We start from the raw sequence: 27,771 nt of genomic DNA on the forward strand, positions 1-27,771 counted from the left end.
TGGTTACCATGGGAATTACATTTAACATCCTAAAGTTATAATACTCTAATTTATAATAGCTTAATTTCAATGACATTCAAAAACTGCGCCTTTACTGCTTTGTTACCACCGATTTCAGTTACTGATATCACAAAATGCATCTTTATACATTGTGTGCTGTGGCATTGCCTTTAATGATATAGTCTCTGAAGTTGCATATTGTCACTTCCTGCCACATTCTGTTCATTAGAAGAGAGTCACTAAATCTGGCCTACATTCAAAAGGCATGGGATATTAGGTTCCATCTTTGTCAGGGAGGAGTGTCAAATAGTTTGTAGACATATTTTAAAATTTGGGGACTTCCCTGGTGGCGCAGTGGTTAAGAATCCACCTGCCAATGCGGGGGACACAGGTTTGACCCCTGGTCTGGGAAGATCCCACATGCCGTGGAGCAACGAAGCCCATGCGCCACAACCACTGGGCCTGTGCTCTAGAGCCCCCGAGCCACAACTACTGAATCCCATGCGCCTGGAGCCCATGCTCTGCAACAAGAGAAGCCACTGCAATGAGAAGCCCGCACACCGCAACGAAGAGTAGCCCCGATCACTGCAACTAGAGAAAGTCTGCACGCAGCAACGAAGACCCAAAGCAGCCAAAAATAAATAAATAAATTTATTTTTTTTAAATGCTAACATCTGTTCTTGCCTGGCTCAGTTATTTACATTAGAGGTTCTAAAATGATGATTCTTTCATTCCTTCATTATTAAGCTGAGCTGAATTTTGCTGGGAAACTCAGTCCCCATGACAAGTCTCCAAGTAGTATTTCCTGTTCTTTATTACATTTTTTATTACATTTTAATATTTTTTATTTTTATCTGAAAATCTGGTTTATTAGATTACTTAACATTTCTGTGCCTGTTTCATCATTAAAATGAAATGGGTGTAGTAATATCTACCTTAGAGGGAGTGTATTAATTTCCTGTGACTGCTGTAACAAATTACCACAAACTTAGCATCTTAAAATAACAAACTTGGGACTTCCCTTGTGGTCCAGTGGTATAGAATCTGCCTTCCAATGCAGGGGACGCGGGTTCCATCCCTGGTCAGGGAACTAAGGTCCCACATGCCAAGGGGCACCTAGAGCCCACGTGCTCTGGAGCCTGTCCACCACAACTAGAGAAGAGGAAACCCGCACACCACTAGTGGAGAGAAGTCAGAGCGCCACAGCAACAGATCCCGTATGCCGCAACTAAGACCCGACACAAAAATATAAAAAATAAATTTTTTAAAAAACTACTTTAAAATAACAGAAACCTTTTTTCTCACGGTTCCAGAGGCCACAAGTCTGAAATCAAGGTGTCAGAAGGGCCTCGTTCTGTCCAGAGCTCTAGGAGAGAATTCTTCCTTGCCTTTTCCAGCTTCTCGTGGCTCCAGATATTCCTTGGCTTGTGGCTGCATGATTCTAATCTCTGCCTGTCTTCATATGGCCCTCTTCTCTCCTCTGTGTCTCTTATAAGGACAGTTGTCATTGGATTTAGGGTCCACCTGGATAATCCAGGATGATCTTATCTTGAGATTGTTATTATTTTTTTCCCCTCTGCCACCCGGCATGTGGGATCTTAGTTTCCCCGACCAGGGATGGAAGCCACGCCCCCTGCATTGGCAGCGTGGAGTCTTAACCAGTGGACTGCCAGAGAAGTACCAAGATTCTTAATTATATCTGTAAAGACACTTTTTTCCAAATAAAGTCACATTCATCGGTTTCAGGGAATAGGATGTGGACATATCTTTTTGGGAACCACTATTCAACCCACTACACGGAGAGTCTATTAAATGAGTTACCACATGCAGAGTTCTTTAAAACTGTTTACAGCATGTGATTATTCAACAGACTAATTATTTTTTGTTATTATGATGCTTGTGATTTATAGCAGCCTCCTGGATTTAATACTTTCTCTCTTTTATACCGCTATTTTAGCAGTTTAAATTTCCATACCTGTCACGCATACCTAGGGTGACTATATCTCATGGTTTGCCTAGTATACTCCTGGTTTATTCCTGTTGACTTCTAACTGACCAAGAGTTCAAATTTTTTAATATATTCTTTCTCTCTCAACTCCATCTGAATTCCAAGGGTGCCAACCCTGGTTATGATTTTTGGTTTTTTGTTGTTTTTTTCCTCACTGCACAGCTTGCAGGATATTAGTTCCCCAACCAGGGATTGAACCTGTGCCCCCTGCAGTGGAAGCACGGAGTCCTAACCACTGGACCACCAGGGAATTCCCTGTGTTTTGTTTTTTGCTCTTTGTGTTGCGTTGTCATGAATATGTTTTATGTTCACAAGTTTGTATAGTTACCCTAAACTAGTTGGCTTTTTTTTTTTTTTTTTTTTTTGCGGTACGTGGGCCTCTCACTGTTGTGGCCTCTCCCACTGCGGAGCACAGGCTCCAGACGTGCAGGCTCAGCGGCCATGGCTCAGCCCAGCCGCTCCACGGCATGTGGGATCTTCCCAGACCGGGGCACGAACCCGTGTCCCCTGCATTGTCAGGCGGACTCTCAGCCACTGAGCCACCAGGGAAGCCCTAGTTGGCTTTTGAGGTAACATTTTTTGCCTTTTTTCACTTAAAAGTTTTTCTACTTTTCACTTTGTCCATGGTGCTTGTCAGTTTTCTAGGTTATTATGTAGTCTTTTGGGTTTTCTGTGAAGACATTCACATTGCCTGTAAATTACAAGTTTTGTTTCTAATGTAACAGCAGAGCTAGGGCTTGGTGCCCCTTTTGTTGATTTTTATAGTCAATTCTTTTTCTGTTGTGCTAATTTCTCCTCTGTGACCTGTTAGTTGACTAAACTTGAGGAAGTCCCCTATTCTCTTCCTGTTGTCTTTTCACCCACAAGTGATTGTCTTCTGGGTCATCTTGTCTGAATTTCCCCTCCCCACAAAGTCAAAATTATTTACTACCACTTGTACTTCCTTACTCATGTGAGGAAATTTTTACATATAGAGAGTACAGTGTCAGGACTCCCCTGGTGGTCCAGAGGGTAAGACTGTGTCGGGACTTCCCCAATGCAGGGGGCCCAGGTTTGATCACTGGTCAGGGAACTAGATCCCACGTGCCTGCTGCAACTAAGAAGTCCGCATGCTGCAACTAAGAAGTCCGCATGCTACAACTAAGAAATAGATCCGGCTTGCCGGCAACTAAGACATGGCACAGCCTAAATAAATAAATATTAAAAATAGAGTACAGTGTCAGTTTTCTGTAATTCTGATTATTATGGCTCTCCCTAGCATTTTAATTTCTAGGCAGGCAGAAGCCCTCTTTGTAAGTCTGTGCTGTTTGCTATTATGACGGGAAGCTTTCTGCAGAGTATATTTGTTGGCTGCTTTTATATTGTCATCATAGACCTAAGAACAACAACAACAGCAAAATTACCCTTTATTACCTCACTTATTCACAAAGAGGCTCTTATGTATAGGTTACTAGTGCTCCCATTTATTTGGAGAAATGCTGGAAGATGGTGAGTGCTTTGGATTGTAATCGATATTTTTAAGTCTTTTAATGTCTCAGTAAGAAAGTTATCCTACATTCAAGGAGTTAGAGAAAAATTCATTTTGAGTATAATAACTTTTTCATGTTTATTTTGATTCAACATATATTTGAGAGCTTACTATTAATATACTTAAGATACTCTGTAAGGTTCTAGTGACGTAGAGATGAATTGCCTTGACCTCAAGAAGACAGTTTGAAAGGTGAGAGTGATTTGCAAACAGATAAGAGACAGCTGTTGAACACTTAACTGGGTTTAAGCCTTTCTATATGACTTTATAGGTATTATCTCAGCCTTTAAACCGAAACTACAATTAAGTTATCCCTGTTGTATGGATGAAGAAAGTAATTCAATAATTTGCTTAAGAATGGTGCTGAGATGTGGATCTAGATTTATTTGACTCCAAAGCCTGCACATTTAATTACTGTGTTATAATATCTCTTGGAATACATGCTATAGGGTAGACTAGAAGAAGAAATTAATTATTTCTGCTTTGAAGTTTAGGGGAGGCTACCAGATGAGATGCTTGAGCAGAATGTTGACGGATAAGAGAAGACCAGATCACTGGGAATTTAGGGAAATTGCGGGGCAAAGTTTGAAGAGAAGGAACAGGATAAATAAATCACAGAAGTATTAAACAGATGACATTTTGGGGAAGGAACTTCACTTCTGTGTGATTGGAGCATGGGGTCTGTGTGGGAGAATGGTATGTGAAGTACGAGAATAGGCAAGCCAGGATCATGGCAGATCAGAGGTGTAGAAAGTTCATTTTAAAAATCCTTTGACAACACTGTGTGGACAGATTGGGGCAAGGCAAAGAGAAATACTGAAATGAGTACGATAGTACAGGGAGAGCCAAATGAAGGGAATAGTAATGGGGATAAAGAGGAAGATGTTTAATTTTTTTTAATTAAAAAAATTTAAAAGATATTCCACCCATATCCAACTGTTTTATTCTAATGTCTTAAGAAATTTTGCCTCTTCCGTATTTCCCAGTTTTAAGCCATCATGGTGTGATGTATGTAGGATGTTATCGTTTTTCACATTGATGCTTGAGAACAGGTGTTAGCAAACTATGACCCGTGGGAGGAATCTGGCCCTCTGCCTGTTTTTATAAATAAAGTGTTATTGGAATAAAATACATTTTATGTGTTGTCTGTGACCACTGTCACACTACAGTGGCAGTTGAGCAGTTATGACAGATCATATGGCCCACAACTGTGAAATATTTCCTCTCTGGCCCTTTACAGAAAAACTTTGCAGAGCAGCAGATTGAAGACATTCTTTGATCTAATAACTAAAGTGCACGTGATAGTGCTTACTTAATACTGTATGTTGGGCTTTGTTAACTAGGTGACTGACCACATCAGTCATTCAGAATCTACCCATAGTGTATTTGGAAATTTTTTGAACCCAGGCCATGGCAGTGAAAGCGCCAAGTCCTAACCACGGGACCACCAGGGAATTCCCATGGAAATTATATTAATTAGACTCTCCCAAATTGCAAGGTTTTTTAGGTAATGGGAGGTTAATGTAAAGTTGTTTATGAAATTAAAGAATGGAAAACTCAACTGCATAGTCAGGTTTCAAAAGGAAAAACAGGACATGTTGCTAGTCAGTCCTCACAAAGACCGAAAAGTAGTTTAAAGCTGCAAAATTATTCAAGATTACAGCATAGCCATGGCAACCAAGTTATTTTGTCAGCCTGGCAGTGCAGGTATCAGTTGATTCCCAATTCCAGTGCTCTGACAAACTGAAATCTGTGTACAGATCTTGCAATTTCACACTACTCAAGAGCTGACCAAACTGGTGTTGGGGAGAGTTTTCATGATAGTTACTTCTTTACCCTAAATTTTTTTTTTAATGGCACTCTGTTTTTGTTTAATGAATATTGTATCTTTTCATCTCTCTGAGGATATTAATATATTTTGCTTTTCTTTGGCATCACTTTTCTTGATAGAAGCTTTCCACAACTTTATCATGTTTAAGGATGTGGGCAGACTGGGGGCTGTGAGTGCATGTAGAGAGGAGAGGGCTTGTTAACTGAGAACCTCACTATAGGGTTACCTGGTGGACTGTTTGGGGAACTTGATAAGGCTTGTCCTATCTCCTGCCTGGGTGGTTAAGTCTTGGCTACAGTGAGCTGGGAGCCTAGTGGGAAAAAAGGATGGGAATTTAGTCATTCCGTTTGCATATGTTCCTTTAATTCTTGTGTTCTTGATACTGTTCTTCAGCCTTCAACTGTACCTGGCATCTTCCATTGCAGAGATGCTTGAGGGAAAAAAAAAAACAGACCTGAGCCTTTTGGTGTCAAGTAGGGGATTTAGGAATCAAAATGCTTGGTAAGCAGCTTTCAACCAATTCTGCTTCTGTGTCCCAACTTTACTTCCTACTTCCAAAATTGACTGGTATCTTCTCTTGGGGGCACTGCAAGTAAACAAACCATCTTGGTTCTTGGCTTTTCCCTGTTGCCAGCATAGGACAGGAGTCTGCTTTATTGAGTGTGCTGTCAAATAGCATTGGTCCATCTGCTTTGTAGCTTACTGAAGTTATTGTACTTGTTTGTTGTTACCTTTACTTCTTTTTCCTGACCTTTATTACTATTATTACTTTTTTAATTTTTAAAATTTCTTCACCAGAGTTTAGGGGAAATTTGAAAGGGGATTCAGATGCACATGTGTAATCTATCATCTTCTTGTGAAAGTCCTTTCCCCACATGCTTTTTTTTCCTTTTTGTTTACTTTTTGCATTCTTTTGGATTCATACAGTTTTCCCTCAAATATTTTTTTCTCGGTAGTGATTTGGAATTTGTGCACTGTTTTTATTTTTTTACTGCTTCTCTTTGAAATTGTTTTAATTGATTGATTGATTGCCGCGTGGCTTGTGCCATCTTAGTTCCCTGACCAGGGATCGAACCCATGCCCACAGGGCAATGAAAGCACAATCTTAAGCACTGGACCTCCAGGGAATTCCCTGAAATTTTGACTTGCATATTAACTTCACAAAACTGATCAGTATCTTTGCCTTGGCCTGAACAATATAAGGATCTTGGAACAATTAACTCCAGTTACCTCCATTCCTGACTTTAATGCTGTTATTCAGTATTTTAGCTTTGTATTTTTAAATCCCCAAATAAGACATTGTTTTGTATATTTTATTTTTTTAATTCTTTATTAAAAATTATTTATTTAGGCTGCACCGGGTCTTAGTTGCGGCATGCGGGCTCTTAGTTGCGGCATCAGGCTTCTTAGTTGTGGCATGTGGATTCTTAGTTGCAGCATGCACGTGAGATCTAGTTCCCTGACCAGGGATCGAACCTGGGCCCCCTGCATTGGGAGTGTGGAGTCTTACCTGCTGGACCACCAGGGAAGTCCCATGTTTTGTATATTTTAGATTTACCTTATGTTTACCACTTCCTTAGTCACTTTTATATCTTGAGTTGCAGAGCTTCCTTTGAGGATCATTCTACTTATTCTTCAGGTACATCCTTTAGAAATTCTTCTAGTGAAGGTCCATTGGTAGTAAAATATTTTAGTCTGGAAAAAACTTTTCCTCTAAATTTTGTTTCTTGTTTTAAACACCTTTATTGAGATATAGTTCACATACCATACAGTATACCTACTTAAAATGTACAATTCAGTAGCTTTTAGTATATTCAGAGTTGTGCGTCCATCACCACAATCAATTTGAAAACATCATTGCCCCCCAAATAATCCCAGTGCCCCCTTAGCTGTCACTCTCAATCTACATCCACTCAGCCCTAGCCCTAGGCAGCTAATAATTGACTTACATCTCTGTAGATTTGTCTACTTTGGGCATTTCATATAAATGGAACCATGAAATATATTGTCTTTTGTGACTGGCTTCTTTCACTTAGCATAATATTTCAAGGTTTATCCCTGGTATAACATTTTTACTAGCAATGTGTGAGGGTTCTTCATATCCTTGTCAACACTTGTTACTTATCATTTTGAATAGCTCGCCTAGTAGGTGTAAAGTGGGTATCTCATTGTGGTTTTTATTTGCATGTCTCTGACTAATGATGTTTAGCATCTTTTCATGTGCTTATCGGTCATTTGTATATCTTCTTTGGAGAAATGCCGTTTCAGTCCTTTAGACAATTTTGTAGTCATCTTTTTGTGTTGAGTTGTAAAAGCTCTTTATATATTTTAGATACTTATATTGGATATATGATTTACAAAGATTTTCTCCCATTTTGTGGGTGGGCTTCTCACTTTCTTGATGGTGTTTTTGAAACACAAGAGTTAAAAATTTTGATTTATATCCAGTTTTTATGTTGTTGGTTTTGGTGTTATAGCTAAGAAACCATTGTCTATCTAATGCAGCATCACATAGAATTATACCTGTTTTCTTCTAACAAATTTTTAGTTTTAGCTCTTGCATTTAGGTGTATGATATAGTGTGAGTTAATTTTGTCCATGGTTGTGAGGTAGGGATCTCTTGCACATGAATATCCATTAGTTCCAGGACCATTTGTTGAGAAGTTTGTCTTAGTACCCTTGTCAAAAATCAGTTGGTCATAGATATTTGGGTTTATTTCTGAACTCAATTCTATTCCATTAATCTGTATATCTATGCTTATGCCAATAACACACTGTTTTGATTACTGTAGCTTTGTAGTAAGTTCTGAAATTGGGAAGTGTGAATCCTCTGACCTTGTTCTTTTTTGAGATTGTTTTGACTATTCCTGGTCCTTTGTATTTCCATATGAAGTTTGGAATCAGCTTGTGAATTTCTGCAAACAGGCAGTTGGGATTTTGATAGTGATTGTGTTTAATTTGTAGCTCATTTGGGGGTTAATCTGTAGATCATTTGGGGGACTATTACCATCTTAACAATGTCAGGTCTTCTAATCCACGAACATTGGATGACTTTATATTCATCTAGGTCATCTTTATTTTGGGGGGGGGCGCTGCGTTGGGTCTTCGTTGCTGTGCATGGGCTTTCTCTAGTTGCAGCGAGCGGGGGCTGCTCTTTGTTGTGGTGCTTGGGCTTCTCATTGTAGTGGCTTCTCTTGTTGCGGCTCACGGGCTCTACGCGCGTGGGCTTCAGTAGTTGTGGCTCGCAGACTCTAGAGCGCAGACTCAGTAGTTGTGGTGCACGGGCTTCGTTGCTCCGTGGCATGTGGGATCTTCCCGGACCAGGGATTGAACCCATGTCCCCTGCATTGGCAGGTGGATTCTTAACCACTGTGCCACCAGGGAAGTCTCTAGGTCCTCTTTAATTTTTAGTTTTACACTTCTTTTGTTGAATTTTCCTAAGTATTTTATTATACTATTGTAAATGGAATTCTTAGTTTCACTTTCAGATTTTTCATTGCTACTGTATAGAATTACATTGGCTTTTGTATGTTGATCTTATATCTTACAACTTTGCTGAACTTATTTTATATATATATATATATATATATATATATATATATATATATATATATCTTTTTTTTTTTTCTGTGGTATGCGGGCCTCTCACTGTTGTGGCCTCTCCCGTTGCGGACCACAGGCTCTGGACACACAGGCTCAGCGGCCATGGCTCACGGGCCCAGCTGCTCTGCGGCATGTGGGATCTTCCCAGACCGGGGCATGAACCCGTGTCCCCTGCATCGGCAGGCGGACTCTCAACCACTGCGCCACCAAGGAAGCCCTAATATATATATATATATATATTTTGATCGAGCCACACAGCTTTCAGGATCTTAATTCCCCAACCAGGGATCGAACCCTGGCCCCAGCAGTGAAAGTGCCAAGTCCTAACCACTGGAGTGCCAGGGAATTCCCACCTGTTTAATAATTTTTAAGTGGATTCTCTAGGATTTTCTATACACAAGATCAGGTCATCTTCAAATAAAGATAGTTGTACTTCTTTCTCTGCAGTCTGTATGCCTTTTATTTCATTTTCTTGCCTGATTACCCTGGCTAGAACCTTCAGTACAGTATTGAATAAAAATGATTTTTGAGAGCTGGCATTCTTGTTCTTGAACTTAGGGGGAAAGCATTCAGTCTTTTACCATTAAGTAGGATGTAAGCTATAGATTTTTCTTTTTTAATAGATGCCCTATTTCACGTTGAGGAAGTTCTCTTCTACCCCTAGTTCCTTGAGTGTTTTTATCATGAAGGCGTGTTGGGTTTTGTCAAATGCCTTTCCTGTGTCTGTTGAAATGATGATGTGGTTTTTGTCCTCTATTCTATTGATCTGATATATTACATTAATTGATTTCTGGATATTTATCCAACTTTGCAGTCTTGGCGTAAGTTCCACTTGGTCATGGAATGTTACTGAATTCTCAATTTGCTTGTATTTTGTTGACGATTTTTGCCTCTGTTTTCAATATAAGAGATTAACCAACTGTGTAAAAGGGATCCAATTTCTCCACATCCTTGCCAACACTTTTAGGGTTTTTTTGGCGGTACGCGGGCCTCTCACTGCTGTGGCCTCTCCCATTGCAGAGCACAGGCTCCGGACGCGCAGGCTCAGCGGCCATAGCTCATGGGCCCAGCCACTCCGTGGCATGTGGGATCTTCCCAAAGTGGGGCACGAACCCGTGTCCCCTGCATCGGCAGGCGGACTCTCAACCACTGCGCCACCAGGGAAGCCCAGTTTTTTGTTTTTTGATAGTGTCCATCCTAACAGGTGTGAGATGAGGTCTCGTGGTTTTGATTTGTGCATTTTCTGGATAATTAGTGACGTCAAGCATCTTTTCACACACTCTTGGTTATATGTATGTCTTCCTTGGAGAAATGTCTGTTCAAGTCCTTCGCCCATTTTAAAACTGGGTTGTTTGGGGTCTTTTGCTTTTGAATTGTAGGAGCTTCTCGTGTATTTTGGATATAACTCCTTATCAGATATATGGTTTGCAAATATTTTCTTCTGTTTAGCAGGCTGTCTTTTTACTGTGTTGATTCTTTCCTTTTGCAGAGCAGAAGCTTTTTAGTTTGGTGTAGTCCCTGTTGTCTTTTTTGCTTTTGTTGCTTGTGCTTTTGGTGTAATATCCAATAAATCATTGCCAAGACCAATGTCACAAAGCTTTTCCCCTATATTTTCTTCTAGGAGTTTTACAGTGTCATGTCTTATGTTTTAGACTTTCATCCATTTTGAGTTGATTTTTGTTTATGGTGTAAGATAAGGATCCAATTTCATTCTTTTGCATGTGGATATTCAGTTTTCCCAGCACCACTTGTTGAAGAGATTATTCTTTCCCCATTGCGTGTTCTTGACAACCTTGTTGAATATTAGTTGTCTGTGTATTTGTGGGTCTATTTCTGGGCGCTCTATTCTGTTGCATTGCTCTATATGCCTATCTTTATGCCAGTACCATACTGTCTTAATTACTGTAGCTTTGTAATATTCTAAAAATCAGGTAGTGTGATATGTCAGTTTTGTTCTTCTTTCTCAACATTATTTTGGCTATTTGGATCCATTTGAATTTTAGGATTTTTTCTATTTAAAAAATTCCGTTGGGATTTTAATAGGGATTGCATTGAATCTGTAGATCACTTTGGGTAGTTTGGACATTTTAACAATACTTTATCTTTCAATTCATGAGTGCAGGATGTCTTTCCATTTATTTGTATCTTTAATTTCTTTCAGCAATGTTTTGTAGTTTTTATCTCCTTTGTTAAGTTTATTCCTAAGTATCTTTTATTTATGATGTTATTGTGAATGGGATTGTTTCTTAATTTTTTTTTCCGGATAGTTAATTGTTAGTGTATAGGGATGCAGCTAATTTTTCTATGTTGATTTTGTATCGTACAGGTTTGCTGTATTTTAAAAAATTAGTTTTTAACAGTTTAATTTTTATTGGAGTATAGTTGATTTACAATATTGTGGGGGGTTTTTTGTTTTTTGTTTTGCAGTATGCGGGCCTCTCATTGTTGTGGCCTCTCCCGTTGCGGAGCACAGGCTCCGGACGCGCAGGCTCAGCGGCCATGTCTTACGGGTCTAACCACTCCACGGCATGTGGGATCTTCCCGGACCAGGGCACGAACCCGTGTCCCTTGCATTGGCAGGCGGACTCTCGACCACTGCGCCACCAGGGAAGCCCATATTGTGTTTTTTGTGTGGAGTCTTTTATTTGGGGGGGAGGTGTCGCACTGCACGGCACACTGTATCTTAGTTCCCCCACCAGGGATCCAACCCGTGTCCCCTGCAGTGGAAGTGTGGAGTCTTTACCACTGGACTGCCAGGGAAGTCCCTGTGTGGAGGCTTTATTGAGTTTTTTATATATAAGATCATGTCATCTGGGGACAGAGATAATTTTCCTTCTTCCTTTCCAATTTGGGTGCCTTTTATTTCTTTTTCTTACCTTAATTGGTTTTGCTAGGACTTCCAGTACTGTGTTGACTAGAAGTGGTAAGAATGGGCATCCTGTCTTGTTCCTAGTATTAGAAGAAAAGGTTTCAGTTTTTCACCTTTGAGTGTGATGTGAGCTGTGGCCTTTTCATATGTAGCTTTTATTTTGTTGAGGTAATTTCCTTCTATTCCTAATCTGACAGTTTTTATCATGAAACAGTATTGAATTTTGTCAAATGCTCTTCTGCATCAGTTATGATGATCATGTGATTTTTACCCTTAATCTTTTAATGTGGTATAACACATTTATTATCTTTCTCTTTTAAAAATATTTTAGTTTTACTGGAGTATAGTTGATTTACAATGTTGTGTTAGTTTCAGGTGTACAGCAGAGTGATTCAGTTATACATATATTCATTCTTTTTTAGATTCTTTTCTCATATAGGTTATCACAGAATACTGAATAGAGTTCCCTGTGCTATACGGTTCGTCCTTGTTGATCATGTTAATTTTCATATGTTGACCCAGTCTTGCATCCCAGGGATTAATCCCACTTGGTCATAATGTATTAATCCTTTTAATGTGCTGTTGAATTCGGTTTGCTAGTATGAAAACTGAACATTTTGAATGTTATAATGTGGCAACTCTGGAAATCATATTCTTCCCCCATCTCATGGTTTCTTGTTGCTGCTTCCTGTGGTTGTCATTTGATTGTTCGGTGACTTTTCCAAACTAATTTTGTACAGTCCTGTATTCTTTGTCTTGTGTGGCCACTGAAGTCTGTTCTGTTAGATTAGTGGTTTGACAGATAACCTTTTCATTGATTGACTAATAAAACACTGGTTTAGGGCATCCCTGGTGGCGCAGTGGTTGAGAGTCCACCTGCCGATGCAGGGGACACGGGTTCGTGCCCCGGTCCGGGAGGATCCCACATGCCGCGGAGCGGCTGGGCCCGTGAGCCATGGCCGCTGAGCCTGCGTGTACGGAGCCTGTGCTCCGCAACGGGAGAGGCCACAACAGTGAGAGGCCCGCGTACCGCAAAAAAACCCCCATTGGTTTATAACATTATATGTCTCATGTGTACAAAATTATATTTTGACTTCTGTATACACTACAACATGCTCACCACCAAGAGCGTAGTTTCCATTCGTCACTGTACAGCTGACTCCCTTTATCCATATCACCCTTCCCCCACTTGCTCTCTGCTAACCGCTGCTCTCTTCTCTCTGTGTGCTCATTTTTGTTTGGTTTGGTTTGAACTCCCCCCCTCCACCATATGAGTGAAATCATACAGTATGTGTCTTTCTCTGTCTGACTTATTTCACTTAGCATAATACCCTCCAGGTCCATCCATGTTGTTGCAAAGGGCAAGATGTCCTTTTTTTTTTTTTTTAAGTTAATTAATTTATTTTTGGCTGCGTTGGGTCTTTGTTGCTGTGCATGGGCTTTCTCTAGTTGCGGCGAGCAGGGGCTACTCTTTGTTGCATGGTTTTCTCATTGCAGTGGCTTCTCTTCTTGTGGAGCACGGGCTCTAGGTGTGTGGGCCTCAGTAGTTGTGGCTCGCAGGCTCAGTAGTTGTGGTGCATGGGCTTAGTTGCTCTGCGGCATGTGGGATCTTCCTGGACCAGGGCTTGAACCCATGTCCCCTGCATTGGCAGTGGATTCTTAACCACTGCGCCACCAGAGAAGTCCCAAGATTTCCTTTATTTTTAAAAAAATTTTTTACGGCTGAGTAGTATTCCATTATATATATATATTGCATCTTCTTCATCCATGGAGAGGCACTTAGGTTGTTTACATATCTTGGCTATTGTATATAGTGCTGGATTGAACATAGGTATGCATATATCTTTTCAAATTAGATGTTTTTGAATTCTTTGGATAAATACTTAGAAATGGAGTAGCTGGATCATATTGTAGTTCTATTCTTAATTTTTGAGAACTCTCCATAGTGGCTGCAGTAATTTACACTCCTACCAACAGTGTATGAGGATTCCCTTTTCTCTACATCCTCTCCAACCCTTGTTACTTCTTGCCTTTTTTTTTTTTTTTTTTTGGCGGTATGCGGGACTCTCACTGTTGTGGCTTCTCCCGTTGCGGAGTACAGGCTCCGGACGCGCAGGCTCAGCAGCCATGGCTCACGGGCCCAGCCGCTCCGTGGCATGTGGGATCTTCCACGACCAGGGCACGAACCCGTGTCCCCAGCATCGGCAGGCGGACTCTCAACCACTGCGCCACCAGGGAAGCCCAATTTCTTGCCTTTTTGATAATAGTTATTTTAATGGTATGAGGTAATAACTCATTTGTGGTTTTGATTTGCATTTCCGTAATACTTAGTAATGTTGACCATCTTTTCATGTCCCTGTTCCCTATCTGTATGTCTTTGGAAAAGGGTCTGTTCACCTCCTCTGCCCATTCTTAATCGGGTGGTTTAATTTTTGGTTGTTCTTTATGTATTTTGAATATTAACTCCTTATTGGATATGATTTGCAAATATCTTCTCTGAGTAGGTAGGTTGAATTTTCATTTTGTTGATGGTTTCCTTTGCTGTGCAGAAGCTTTTTAGTTTGATGTAGTCCCATTTGTTTATTTTTGCTTTTGTTTGCCTTGCCTGAGGAGACATATCCAGAAAGATATTGCTAAGACTGATGTGTGTTTTCTTCTAGGAGTTTTATGGTTTCAGGTCTTACATTCAAGTCCTTAATCCCTTTTGAGTTGACGTTGTGTATGTTGTAAGATAGTGGTCTAGTTTCATTCTTTTGCATGTTAACTGTCCAGTTTTTTCCCAACATGATTTATTGAAGAGACTATACTTTCTCCACTTTATGTTCTTTGTTCTTGTTTTGTAAATTAATTGTCCATATATGTGTTTATTTCTGAATTCTCAGTTCTGTTCCATTGATCTATGTCACTTTTTCTGCCAATTTTTGATTACTATAGCTTTGTAATATCATTTGAAATCAGAGTGAATGATACTTCATGCTTTGGGTTTTTTCCCCCCACTCAGGATTGCTTTGGCTATTTGGTGCCTTTTGTTACTTCTTACAGATTTTAGGATTTTGTTGTTGTTGTTGTTCTATTTCTGTGAAAAATGTCATTGGGATTTTGATAGGGATTACATTGGTTCTGTAGATTGCTTTAGGTAATACGGACATTTAAAAATGTTAATTTTTCCAGTCCCTGAGCACGAATACCTTTACATTTTTTTGTGTTGTCTTAAATTTCTTCCAAGAACGTCTTAAAGTTTTCAGTGTACAGGTCTTTCACCTACTTGGTTAAATTTATTCCTAGGTATTCTTTTTGTTGCAATTGTAAATGAGATTTTTTTGTTAATTGTTTTTTGATGATTCATTGTTAGTGTATAGAACAGACTTGTATATTGATATTTTTACTCTGCAACTTAGTGTATTTGTTTATTTCTAATAATTTTTTTTGGTGGTTTTTTTTAATATTTAAAAACATGCTATATTTATTTCTTCTCTGATTTTTATTAAATTGTAGGACACTTAGCTGGTGTTGGAGAATTGCTTGTTGGTGTGGGGAACATACTCACCGCACTCACTCACATGTGGGAACTGGTGAAACCTTTACACTGTTAAGAGAATGAAAAGAGAAGCCATAGGCTGTGAGAAAATATTTGCAAAACACATAAAGGACTTATATTTAAAATATACAAAGAACTCTTAAAATGCGACAGCAAGAAAACAAATAATAAATGAGCAGAATATCTGAACAGATATCTCACCAAACAGTGTACATAGATGGTAAATAAGCATACGAAAAGAGGCTCAACATCATATGTCATATGGGAATTACAAACTAGGCCAATGGTGAAACGTCATTGTACACCTGTTAGACTGGCTAAATTCCAAAAAACTAACAATACCAAATGCTTGTGAGGATACGAAGCAGTAGGAATTCTACTTCAATCCTAATAGGAATGCAGAATGGTACAGCTACTTTGGAAAACCATTTGGCAGAGCTAAAACATAGGTTTACCCTTATCATCCAGTAATTGTAGTCCTGTTTACCCAATTGAGTCGAAAACTTATATCCACAAGGAACCTGAACATGAATACTTATAGCAGCTTTATTCATAATTGCCAAAAACTGGAAGCAACTAAACATATCCTTCAGTAAGCAAATGTATATACTGTGGAATAAACACACATGAAATATTACTCAGCAATTTTAAAAAAAGCTGCCAAGCTCTGAAAAGATATGGAGGAAACTTTAATCATACTGCTGAGTGAAAGAAGCCAGGCTGAGGCTCTAAATTGTGTGCTTCTACCTATCTGACATTCTGGAAGAGGCAAAATTATAGAAACAGTAAATAGATAAGTGGTTGCCAGAGGTTCTTAGTGAGGGAAGAGGGATGAGTAGGTGAAGCACAGGGGACTTTTAGGGTTGTGAGATTATTCTGTGTGATACTATAATAGTGGATACATGGCAGTTATGTGTTTGTCAAAATCCATAGGACAGGGGGCTTCCCTGGTGGCGCAGTGGTTGAGAGTCCGCCTGCCGATGCAGGGGACACGGGTTCGTGCCCCGGTCCGGGAAGATCCCACATGCTGCAGAGCGGCTGGGCCCGTGAACCATGGCCACTGAGTCTGCGCGTCCGGAGCCTGTGCTCCACAACGGGAGAGGCCACAACAGTGAGAGGCCCGCGTACCGCAAAAAAAAAAACCCCAAAAAACAAAACAACAATAACAAATCCATAGGACTGTATAAGGTTCACAAAGAGTGGACCTATATATAAATTGCGGACATTAGTTAATTAAAAAAAAAAAACAACTGTGGAATATTCTAGACACTGATTAGCAAGGCAGACAAGGTTGCCTACCTTTGTGGACCTTATAGTCAGTAAAAAATTTAATCAGAAAAATTTCAGCGGTGTGATAGAAAGTAATAGGATGGCTACATTAGATTGAGTAGTCAGGGAAGACCTCTCTGAGTATTTGTGTATTAACTTGAGACCTGAATATAAGATGTTAGCTATTTAAAGGTAAGAGGGAAAAACATTCTGAGCAGAGGGAACAGTTAGTGTAAAGCCTGTAAGTCTGGAATGACCTTAGTGTGTTTAAGAAATAGAAAAAAATCCATATTTGCAGTGGGTAAGGGAGAGAATGATATGAGGAGAAGTCAAGAGAGTAGGTCATGGATGGAATGTAGTGGGACTTCTGTAAGCCAGGGTGAGGAATTTGGATTCTATTTTAGGTGAGATAGGCAATTATTGGATGTTTAAGCAGAGTAGAGCATGATCTAACTTTCGTGTTTAAAAGAGTACCCTAGTTGCTGTGTGGAGAATGGGTGGTGGGAGGGAGAGGGAGCAGGTGCAGAAGCAGAGAGACCAATTTAGTGACTTGTAGTAATTTGTTGACAGGGAAGGGATGGGTGTTTGTGGCTTGGACTAAGATGGTTAAGAAGAGGAGAAAAATAAGCATATATTTTAAGGTATATAGCAGGGTGTATTTTGCAGGTAGTATCTTTAGAACTTGGTAATGAGGGAAAGATAATGCCCACAGCTTTGGCTTGTGCAACTGGATGGATGGTGGTGCTATTGAGGCCAGGGAGAGTTTCAATTTAGTCTTTTTTTTTTTTGGCTGTGGTGAGTCTTTGTTGCTATGTGCGGGCTTTCTCTGGTTGCATCGAGCAGGGGCTACTCTTGGTTGCAGTGAGTGGGTTCTAGGTGTGTGAGCTTCAGTAGTTGTGGCACGCAGACTCAGTAGTTGTGGCGCAGGGGCTTAGTTGCTTCATGGCATGTGGCATGGCATCTTCCTGGACCAGGGCCCGAACCCGTGTCCTGTGCGTTGGCAGGTGGATTCTTAACCACTGTGCCACCAGGGAAGTCTCCTCAGTTTAGTCATTTTAACCATGCAGGCAGTTATAAATAATGGTTAGACCTAAGAGTCTGGAGCTCAGGGGAGAAGATGGGACTTGAAGTGTAGATTCTCAGTCTACTCTGTCTTGCCTGTTTTTCAAAGTGTACAAGTAGGCTACACATTTTCTTTTTAAAAACTAAAGCAATACATACAAAACCAAAGTTCCCCATGACCACCTCCTTTAGTACACAGACCCTCTCCCCTTCTCCACAAAGGTAACCACTGTAAACAGTTAGGGGATGTATACTTTTTCTGCTTTTGTTTATAAGTATATTTATCTACAAGAATATATACTTTGTTTTTGTTTGAAAAAATACCATCACATTATATATATTCTGTAACTTAAAAAAAATGTTCTTGGAATCATTCCATTTCAGTCATTAGTAAGTTGTTTTGATAGCTGCATAGTATTCTGTGGTATGAGTATGTTATTTATTTAACTGGTTGCCAATTGATACTTAGGTTTCTATAGTTTGTCTTTACAAATGGTATTTTTTTGTTCTTAGAGATTTAAAATACTTAAGTAATTTTGATTATATAAAACTAATATGTATCAGTACCTACATGATTTTTTTTTAATATTTATTTTATTTATTTGGCTGCATTGGGTCTTAGTTGCACAATCTTCATTGTGGCCTGCGCTGTCTTTTATTGCGGAGTGCAGGCTGTTCCTTGCGGCATACAGGCTCCTCAAGTTGTGGCACGCAGGCTCTGTAGTTGTGGCACATGGGGCTCTCTAGTTGTGGTGTGGGCTCAGTAGTTGTGGCTCTCAGGCTTTCCAGTTGTGGCACGCAGGCTCTAGCGCTCACAGGCTTAGTTGCCCTGTGGAATGTGGGATCTTAGTTCCCTGACTAGGGATCAAGCCCACGCTCCCTGCATTGGAATCATGATGTCCTAACCACTGGACCGCCAGGGAACGGAAGCCTAATTTTGCCTTATTGTATTTGTATATTTCTTACATGGGACCTGGCAACTAGTGAGTGCTGAGTAAATTTTGCTTGAGTTTAATCTTCACTTTGACCCACTCAAAATATTCTTAAAATTTTTATCAAGTCCCCGAAAGCCTAAGAACAGGTTATTTTAAAAACATATTTAGGGACTTCCTTGGTGGTGCAGTGGTTAAGAATCTGCCTGCCAATGCAGGGGGCATAGGTTTGAGCCCTGGTCTGGGAAGATCCCATATGCCGCAGAGGAACTAAGCCTGTGTGCCACAACTACTGAGCCTGTACTCTGGAGCCCGCGAACCACAAATACTGAAGCCCATGCTCCGCAACCGGAGTAGCCACCGCAGTGAGAAGCCTGCGCACCGCAATGAAGAGTAGCCCCTGCTCGCCACAACCAGAGAAAGCCTGCACACAACAACAAAGACCCAACGCAGCCATAAATAAACAAATAAATTCAAAGAGTATTAATGATAAATAATAAACATTCACAGAGTAATTTTTTTTCCCACAGATATAATCATTCAGTCTTACAAAAGCCCTGTGAGGTAGAGGTGGTATTATCCCCATTTCTCTGACAGGAAACTGGGACCTAGAGAAGTTATATGACTCAAATAGTATCATATAGTGAGTGTTGTAGCCAGGAATCAAACCCAAGTGTTCTGACTTTGTTATAAAATCTTTTTTATTGTATACGAATCATGCCCTTTCCACAGGGGGATTAACTCTTCCATGATTATTGGCTGAAGAAGATATGTTAGAGGTGTTCATTTAGTATAATTCAGTAGCCACAGGCCCTGTTTTGGGCTTCTGGGTTTCATCAGTGAACAAAGCAAAAAGATCCCCCATTCACATGGAGTTTATATTCTAGCTTAGGGAGTCAAAACCAATAAACATAATTACCAAGTAAATTACTTAGTATGTCAGAAGGTCACATAGTTTATAGGAGAAGAAAATGATCATCATAAGTGGAGCAGACTGTTAATATTGTGAAGAAGACAAGTAGAATGAACATCTAAAGGCAAGAATGTGCTGGCATATTTCAACAATAATAGGGAAGTATGTGCCTGAGTAGGGGAGGAAAGTAGCAGGGAAATAAGTTCAGGAAGTAGGGAGCAGTGGAAGCATGTATCATATAGGGTCTTTCAGGATTCAGGCTTTTACTCTGAGTAAAATGGGAAGGTTTTGAAAGGTTTTTTAACATTTTAAAAGAATCATCCAGGTTGTGTTAAGAATAGGTACTAAGGCTAGACAAGGGTGGAAAAAGGGAGACCTTTTAGGTTAATCTAGGAGAGGGGCATAATTTAGGAAAAAAATGGCTGTCAGAGGTGGGTCTGGACAGATTGGTGGTAGAGGTGGTGAGAAATGTCTAGATTCTAGATATATTTTTACAAATAGAGACATCAGAATTTGCCAGCGGGTTGGAAAGGAAATATAAAAGAAAGGAGTCAAGGATGACTCCAAGGTTTTTGGCTTGAGCTGCTGAAAGAATGAAATTGCCATCAACTGAGATAGTTTACAGAGAACATCAGGAGTTCCATTTTGGATCTGTTAAGTTCAGAGTGTCTTTTAGATACCCAAGTGAAGTTGTTTAGAATTCAGGAGTGAAGTCTGTAATAGAAATATAAAGTTGGGACTTGTTGATATATAGATGATATTTAAAGCCATAACAGTGGATGATATCCTTGAGGAAATGAGTATGGAGCGATGCGAGAAGAGGGAAACAAGAACTGAGTCCTAGGACTTTCCAGTATTAGGAGGGTGGAGAGAAGAGAAGGAATCATCAAAGGAGTCTAAGAAGAAACAATCAGTAATGTAGGACATAAACCTAGAGAATGTGTCTTGGGAACGAAAAGGAAGAAAAACCATGGAAGAAGGAATGATCATGTCAGATTTTGCTGATAGGTTAACGCAGGATGGATACTACAATTGAAAATTATATTTAGCAATGTGAAGGCCACTGGTTATTGTGTGGCCTTCAGTGGGACATGGAAATGGCCTGGCTAGCACTATTTACATATTTTTCAAGTGGGAATTTTTGATGTTTATAGTGTTTCCTTGGCCCTGTTCAGGTTTGCCGTCCTGTTGGTGTTATGTCTGACAGTGGATCACAGCTTGGTTCAATGGGTAGCCTGACCATGAAATCACAACTTCAGATAACTGGTAAGTCTTAAAAAGATCTACTGCTTTACTTCCCCCCCCCCACTCCCAAGATAAAAAGAAAAAAATCTTAAAATCTTTAGTGGCTGTGACGTATCAGGTTCTGAATGAATGAATGAACATAATGTTTAGATATGTAAAAATTACATTTTGATTTCAGGATATTCTTGGGTATAGTATAGGATTTGGGTTTTTTTGTTTTTTCCGTTAAACATGCTTCGGCAATTGCTATTGTTTTTTGTTTTCATTTGGATTTTATTAGCTTTGTTGAGATAATTCACATACCATACAGTTTACTCATTTAGAAGTCAATGATTGTTAGTACATTCTCAGAGTTGTGCAACCAACACCAGTTAGAACATTTTCACCACTGCAGAAAGAAACCCCTGCCCCATATTCCCCAACCACCTTCAGCCCTAGCTAACTATTTTTGTCTCTATAGCTTTGCCTATTTTGGATCTCTCATATAAATAGAGTCATAAAATGTGTGGCCTTTGTCTCTGACTTTTTTCACTTATCATAATAATGTTTTCAAGGTTCAACCATGTTGTAGCATGTATTAGTATCTAATTTCTTTTTATTGCCAAATACTATTCCATGTGTGGACATACTTTATCCATTTATCAGCTGATGGATGTTTGGGTTGGTTCCACTTTTTGGCTATTATGAATAATGCTATGAACGTTTGTATGTAAGTTTTTGTGAAGATGTATGTTTTCAGTTTTCTTGAGTATATACCTTCTACTTTCTGGAGTAGAATCACTGGGTCACGTAATATCCATGTTTAGCTTTGTGAGGAATTCCAAATTATTTTTCAAAGCATCCACACCACTTTATATTCCCACCAGTCATGTATGAGGGTTACAATTTTGTAAGCATCCTTGCAATGCTTATCTTTTTGATTAGAGACATCCTAATGGATGTGAGCTATCTCATTATGGGTTTGAGTTGCATTTCTCTGATGGTTAAATGATGATGAGCATCTTTTCATGTGCTTATTGGCCATTTGTATATGTTTTTTGGAGAAATGCCTATTAAATATTTTGCTGTTGTTACTTTCCTAATATCTCTTTGTTTCTTCCTCTAGCCATACTAATCAAGTGTATCACTTTCAGATTAATGTTCTTAAAATGCCTCCTGATTTGTTCATTCCTGCTTAGAAACCTTCAGTGCTTCTCCTTGGCTATGGTATTGAATTTCTTTAAAACTGGGCTAAGACGTTTTACAGGCTCCATATGATCTCTTTGTAGGTCTTTATATATCAATAGAAGCTACTTGCACTAGCCAAAGTGAGGCACTGGATTTTCTTCAGACATGCATGTGTCTATCACACAATGGAACCCTAGACTCTCTCCCTTTAATTTAATGGCATTTATTGATTATTTTAGTTTTTACTATACCTGGCTTATATCCACTTCTAGGTTATGAATATGAGGTCATATACTGTATAATTATTGTCCTCCTCAAAACCTAAAAGTGATTGAGTTATAAAGAAGTAACACTTTAAGTTGAAAGCATGATAGAATTTATTCTTGGGAATTCTTTCACTAACTCCAGTCTCTTTCCTTAGGAATGTCTGATTCTCAGTGAAAGATATTAATATTTCTCAGATTCTAATTGTTTCTCCCCTCCGCATTCTCAAGCTACTCTGAGTAGCTGATTTACATTGGGCCAGGCTTCTTAAGACTTCTTTTTTGGGGCAGCTTATTGTTAAAACCTTTGATTTAAAGAATTTCTGATAGATTGTTTCAACTTTTCAGGTTACATAAGTAATACACATGCTTTTTATTTTTAAAAACTGAGTAAAATAGTAAAGTGAGGAGTCCTTATTATTTATCATCTCAATCCCCAGATAAATAGGTTTATATTCCTTTAGACTTTTCTTTGCATAAACTGGCTATCTTATTTGCTATCATTACTGTCATAGTAAGAAAAACATTTAATGCCTAAATGCGTTATGTCCTCAAGAAGACATAATTCTTAGCCATTTATAAGCTTTTTAATCTTGGGTCTAAAAATCCTGAGAATGTACAAGTATAGGGCAAAAACATTTTAACAAACACCATGAATTATGGATAAAATCTATTTGCATATTTAGCAAAAATATCATTAGATATGGGACAAATGGAGAACATCAGATAATGAACAATAAAGTGCCAAGTTGACTAGAATCAAGTGTCCTTCATAATTCATTGTTTACTTCTTTGCTTTTGGTGCTAGAAACCTCAGAACTAAGTTTTTTTGCACAAATCCCCTTAATTGACATTGTATTTTTTAGTCTGTGTTAATGGATTAGCATAGTTTTTTTTTTTTTTTGCTAAGCTCTTCAACATCTTCCAAAATTCAAGGAAGGCATAAATATGCAAGTGTTAAGTGTAAATGCCATGGTATATGGTAATGGTGTGAAGAGAAAATGACTTTGGTCCGGAAAGAGAGATCAATATTTGACTAGAGTTACTGTGAAAGGAGGCAGTGCTTGAAGCATTGCTACTATTTAAAAGTAGAGGACTTCCCTGGTGGCACAGTGGTTAAGAATCTGCCTGCGAATGCAGGGGACACGGGTTTGATCCCTGGTCTGGGAAGATCCCACATGCTGCAGAGCAGCTAAGCCCGTTTGCCATAGCTACTGAGCCTGCGCTCTAGAGCCCGTGAGCCACAACTATTGAGCCTGTGTGCCACAACTACTGAATTCCATGCGCCTAGAGCCCGTGCTCCGCAACAAGAGAAGCCACCGCAGTGAGAAGCCTGTGCATTGGAGGAAAGAGTCGTCGTCCCCACTTGCCGCAACTAGAGTAAGCCCACGTGCAGCAACGAACACCCAACACAGCCAAAAATAAGTAAATAAATAAATAAATTTATTAAAAAAAAAAAAAGTAGAAAGGTAGGGAGTTCCCTGGAGGTCCATTGGGTAAGACTGCGCTCCCAATGCAGGGGGCACGGGTTCGATCCCTGGTTGGAGAACTAAGATCCCACATGCTGCCTGGCATGGCCAGAAAAAAAGTAGAAAGGTAGAAAAGGATCTTTCAGGAATGAACACGACAGAGCAAATGATGTGAAGGAGGGAAATGCCAAGACTTCCCTTGATGTCCCTAAAAGCCACTGCTGCAGAGCAGGGACCCATGAGAATTAATGGGAGTGGATCATCTCCTTCAGGTGTGTCAAGGCTACCAAAAAAAAAAAAAAAAAAATTGCTAAGGGAGATGAGAAGTAACCAGAGTTTTTAACAAAGAGCAGACAGCTGGATTTGTGTTTTAAAAGTCGAGTTTTTAACAAAGAGCAGACAGCTGGATTTGTGTTTTAAAAGTCGGTGTAGGGACTTCCCTGGTGGCGCAGTGCTTAAGAATCTGCCTGCCAATGCCGGGTACACAGGTTCAAGCCCTGGTCTGGGAAGATACCACATGCTGTGGAGCAACTAAGCCTGTGTGCCTAGAACCTGTGTCCGCAACAAGAGAAGCCACCACAATGAGAAGCCCATGCACTGCAATGAAGAGTAGCCCCTGCTCACCACAACTAGAGAAAGGCTGCGTGCAGCAACAAAGACCCAATGCAGCCATACATAAATAAATAAATAAATAAATAAACTTTTTTAAAAAGTTGGTGTAAAAGACTCATAGGGAAATTTAGGGTCGAAAGTTAAAATGTTACTCTGTGGTTCTGCTCAAATTTATTTCTTTAACTCTCACATACGTACATTACACACATGTATGCATACATTATTTGTTTACAATGTATGTTTGCTAATTGCTGCCCCTTACCAGATGAGGGCAAGTAGAAAATTTATTTCAGAGAAATGACACGTATTATAAGTTGTAGCAAAACAGTTTTAAAATATTAAATGATAGTACTGTTGATAAGTGGATTGTTTAGAGAACTTCATGTGTGTGTGGTTTTTTTAAAATTTATTATTTTTATTTTTGGCTGTGTTGTGTCTTCGTTGCTGTGCGCGGGCTTTCTCTAGTTGTGGTGAGCAGGGGGTACTCTTTGTTGATTTGCGTGGGCTTCTCATTGCGATGGCTTCTCTTGTTGTGGAGCACGGGCTCTAGGCGCGCAGGCTTCAGTAGTTGTGGCATGCAGGCTCAGTAGTTGTGGTGCATGGGTTTAGTTGCTCTGTGGCTTGTGGGATCTTCCTAGACCAGGGTGCGAACCCGTGTCCCCTGCATTGGCAGGTGGATTCTTAACCACTGCGCCACCAGGGAAGTCCCAGGTTCCACTGATTTTTACTCTTGCATTTCCTGGATCATTCTTTATTCTTTATCTCCAATTCCATGGTCTGGGTCCTTTACTTTGGACATAAGTCTGTTTTCTTACATCCTTCCCTGTCTTTAGCCATTTCCTGTTTAATTATGTTCTGTACGTAACTTCTGCTATTATTACTGAGCTTATCTGTGTTTTGATGCTTGCTGTATGCTAGCATTATACTTACGTGGGCAAAATAAATTCTTTGGTATTTCCTAGAAATTTTTTAGTCTCAATCCTTACTCCAGACTCATCATTTGAGGAAGAGAAACCATCTTATTTTAGTTATTACAAATTGAAATTAAACATTACTGCATTTCCCCAAATTTACTAGAACACCGTATATTTAGCTCCCAATGCTTAGAGACCAGGAGAGTCCCTCATACTTTAAAGTCAAAAGTTTATATCCAGTTCTGCCCAGCCAAGACATAGTTCTGCTACAGAGACCTCATGTAGCCTCTCATGACTTCTGACCACAGAGGTAGCACTTGCTTTAACTGGTTTTATCTCTTATCAGTTCATCATACTGCTCATCATACCTGGTCTCAGCACCCCTGTTTGTTTTACCTTGTTCATTATAGCCTCCTGATTCACAAAATAAATTGGATAAGCTAAGGATTTACTTCTACTTTCTTTAAATTGTCAGGATTTTAATTTTGTATTGGAGAGGTAGGATGAAGAATCAGTCGGGTGAAAATGTTGACCTTCAGAACAGAAGAATCAGAAGAACATTAATAAGTACCATGAAATCATATGCAATAGATTGTGTGTGTGTGTGTGTGTGTGTGTGTGTAAGTAACTATAAAGCAGGGCAACTTGTTTTCTACCATGGCTAATCATTTGGTTCAACAAACGTATTAAACGCCTGTCAGGTTTAAATCACTAAGTGCTCTACGAGTTATAAAGACTGGTTATAACCTTGCCATGAAGGGGATTACAGAGTGAGCTAAACGAGTAAGAACTGATAAACTTACTAAGAACTAAGACAGAATAGAAAGCTGTAGGAGCCATATATAAATAGGAAAATGCTGTGGGGGCATAGAACAGGAACAGTTTGACTTACTAGGTTTAAAGAACCATCCGGTCAAAGAGAGGGGAGTATTTGTCTCTCAAGAAGTAGGATTTTATTGGGTGAACAGGAAGAAGGATCATGAGTGGAGGGGGTAGCATGTATGAGGCATGAAAGTACTAGACACTTGGGAGGGACAGCAAACAGCTAAGAGTGGTTAGACTACCACGGGCCTGCGTGGAGTTTGGTATAGGAAGAGGCTGTAAACGTACAGAGTAAGCAACGTAAAATGCCCCAGAAGAGTTTAAACTTCATTTTGCAGGCATTAGCAAATCATTGAAAAGTATTGACATCACATCTGTTCTAGGGAGATAATTCTGGTAGCTGTGAGAGATTGCATTAGAGAAGTGAGAGTAAAAACAGAGAGTTGTTAGAGGCCTCTTGGAGTGGCCCAGGTGACAGATGATACTGACATTTTTCTGATTCCTTTTCTTCCAGTTTATAATTTACAGTTTTTTAATTCCTTTAATTTACTATGGGAATTTAAATTTTAGGAAGTAGTACATTGATCTATTTTAGAATATTAGGACTGTAATGAAAGTTTTATGCAATATAAGCTTTGAGATTTGAACACTTAAATAATTTCTCCTGTCCAGGCTTTGCCATGACCCTTGGGTAAACTTTTAAATTTTGTTGAGCTTGTTTTTTTTTATGTATAAAAATTAAGATGATAATACCTATCTCACAGAATAGTTCTGTGTATCGAAATGACAGTCTTTAAGTGCCAGACATAGTAAACACTCACAGTTGGTGTTGGTTTCCCTGACTCTTTATTTTCCCATTTAAAGTTTCCTAAAATGGCTCTAGTGGGGTTGGATGGGAGTACTTGGCAAAACAGCTTTCAAAAGTTTGAATCCTAAAAAGCCACTAAGGGCAGGTAATTTCCTCCCTGTCAGGCCTGCATTGCTCTTTGTTCTAGGTTTAATCAGTTTTAGAGGATCACAAGATCCCCTGAAATAAAATGAGCTTATGCATGAGTGTGTGGGCTGTTTTACCTTTTCTCAGACCAGAAGTGTATTAAAAATAGGGATTTTATATTTTTCTTTGGCAATCCTGTGATTAAATTAGGCTTTGTATTAAGTGATAGGGCTTTATAGTACATATTAGTCAGAGATAGGTCTGATCCCCACTTGAGTATTTTCTGTTCTGAAAGACATTTTACTTAGTGTTTCTACCTAGATGTCTCATGAGCATCTCAAATTTTATATATTCTTTATAATATGCTTGATTTCCTGCCCATTCTACCCTTCTCAAACTTGTGCTTTCCCAGATCTTTTCCGTCTTATTAAATGATAGCACCTTCTATCCAGTTATTCATGCCAGAAACCTGGGAGTTATCCTTGCTTCTTTCCCCTAACTCACTCATGAAATCTAATCCTGTTGGTTCTCCTTAGAAAATGCTTATTCCTCCCCATATCCATGTTTACCACCCTAGTCCACACTACTGCCGCCTCTTAATTAGATGGCTCTAGCAGCCTCTTAAGCATGAAAGGACAAAAGTATTTGATAAACATGAAGTTGGGAGATTCAGGGCTGCCACCTGGGACTGTGCCTGCTAGGGTACCCAGACTGTCTATGTTTTGGTCTGTATATTGAGCTTCTTGGGTAGCTGCTATATCAACTTTTCTAGCAACTCACAAGGGCCCATTA

General features: G+C 39.4%; 1 protein-coding gene across 2 annotated transcripts in view; it reads left to right on the top strand.

Moving 5' to 3' along the window:
* The window catches only part of ITCH (itchy E3 ubiquitin protein ligase), a 122,139-nt gene that overhangs the window by 25,515 nt on the left and 68,853 nt on the right, over window positions 1-27,771 (top strand). For both annotated transcript variants that reach the window (XM_060284724.1, XM_030830844.2), the window contains one exon: window positions 20,729-20,819. In XM_060284724.1, the coding sequence (XP_060140707.1) occupies window positions 20,750-20,819 (70 nt within the window). In that variant the 5' untranslated portion in view covers window positions 20,729-20,749. The remainder of the gene's footprint in view (window positions 1-20,728; window positions 20,820-27,771) is intronic.

The sequence above is a fragment of the Globicephala melas genome, chromosome 15 (assembly GCF_963455315.2).
Source record: "Globicephala melas chromosome 15, mGloMel1.2, whole genome shotgun sequence".
Classification (NCBI taxonomy): Eukaryota; Metazoa; Chordata; class Mammalia; order Artiodactyla; family Delphinidae; genus Globicephala; species Globicephala melas.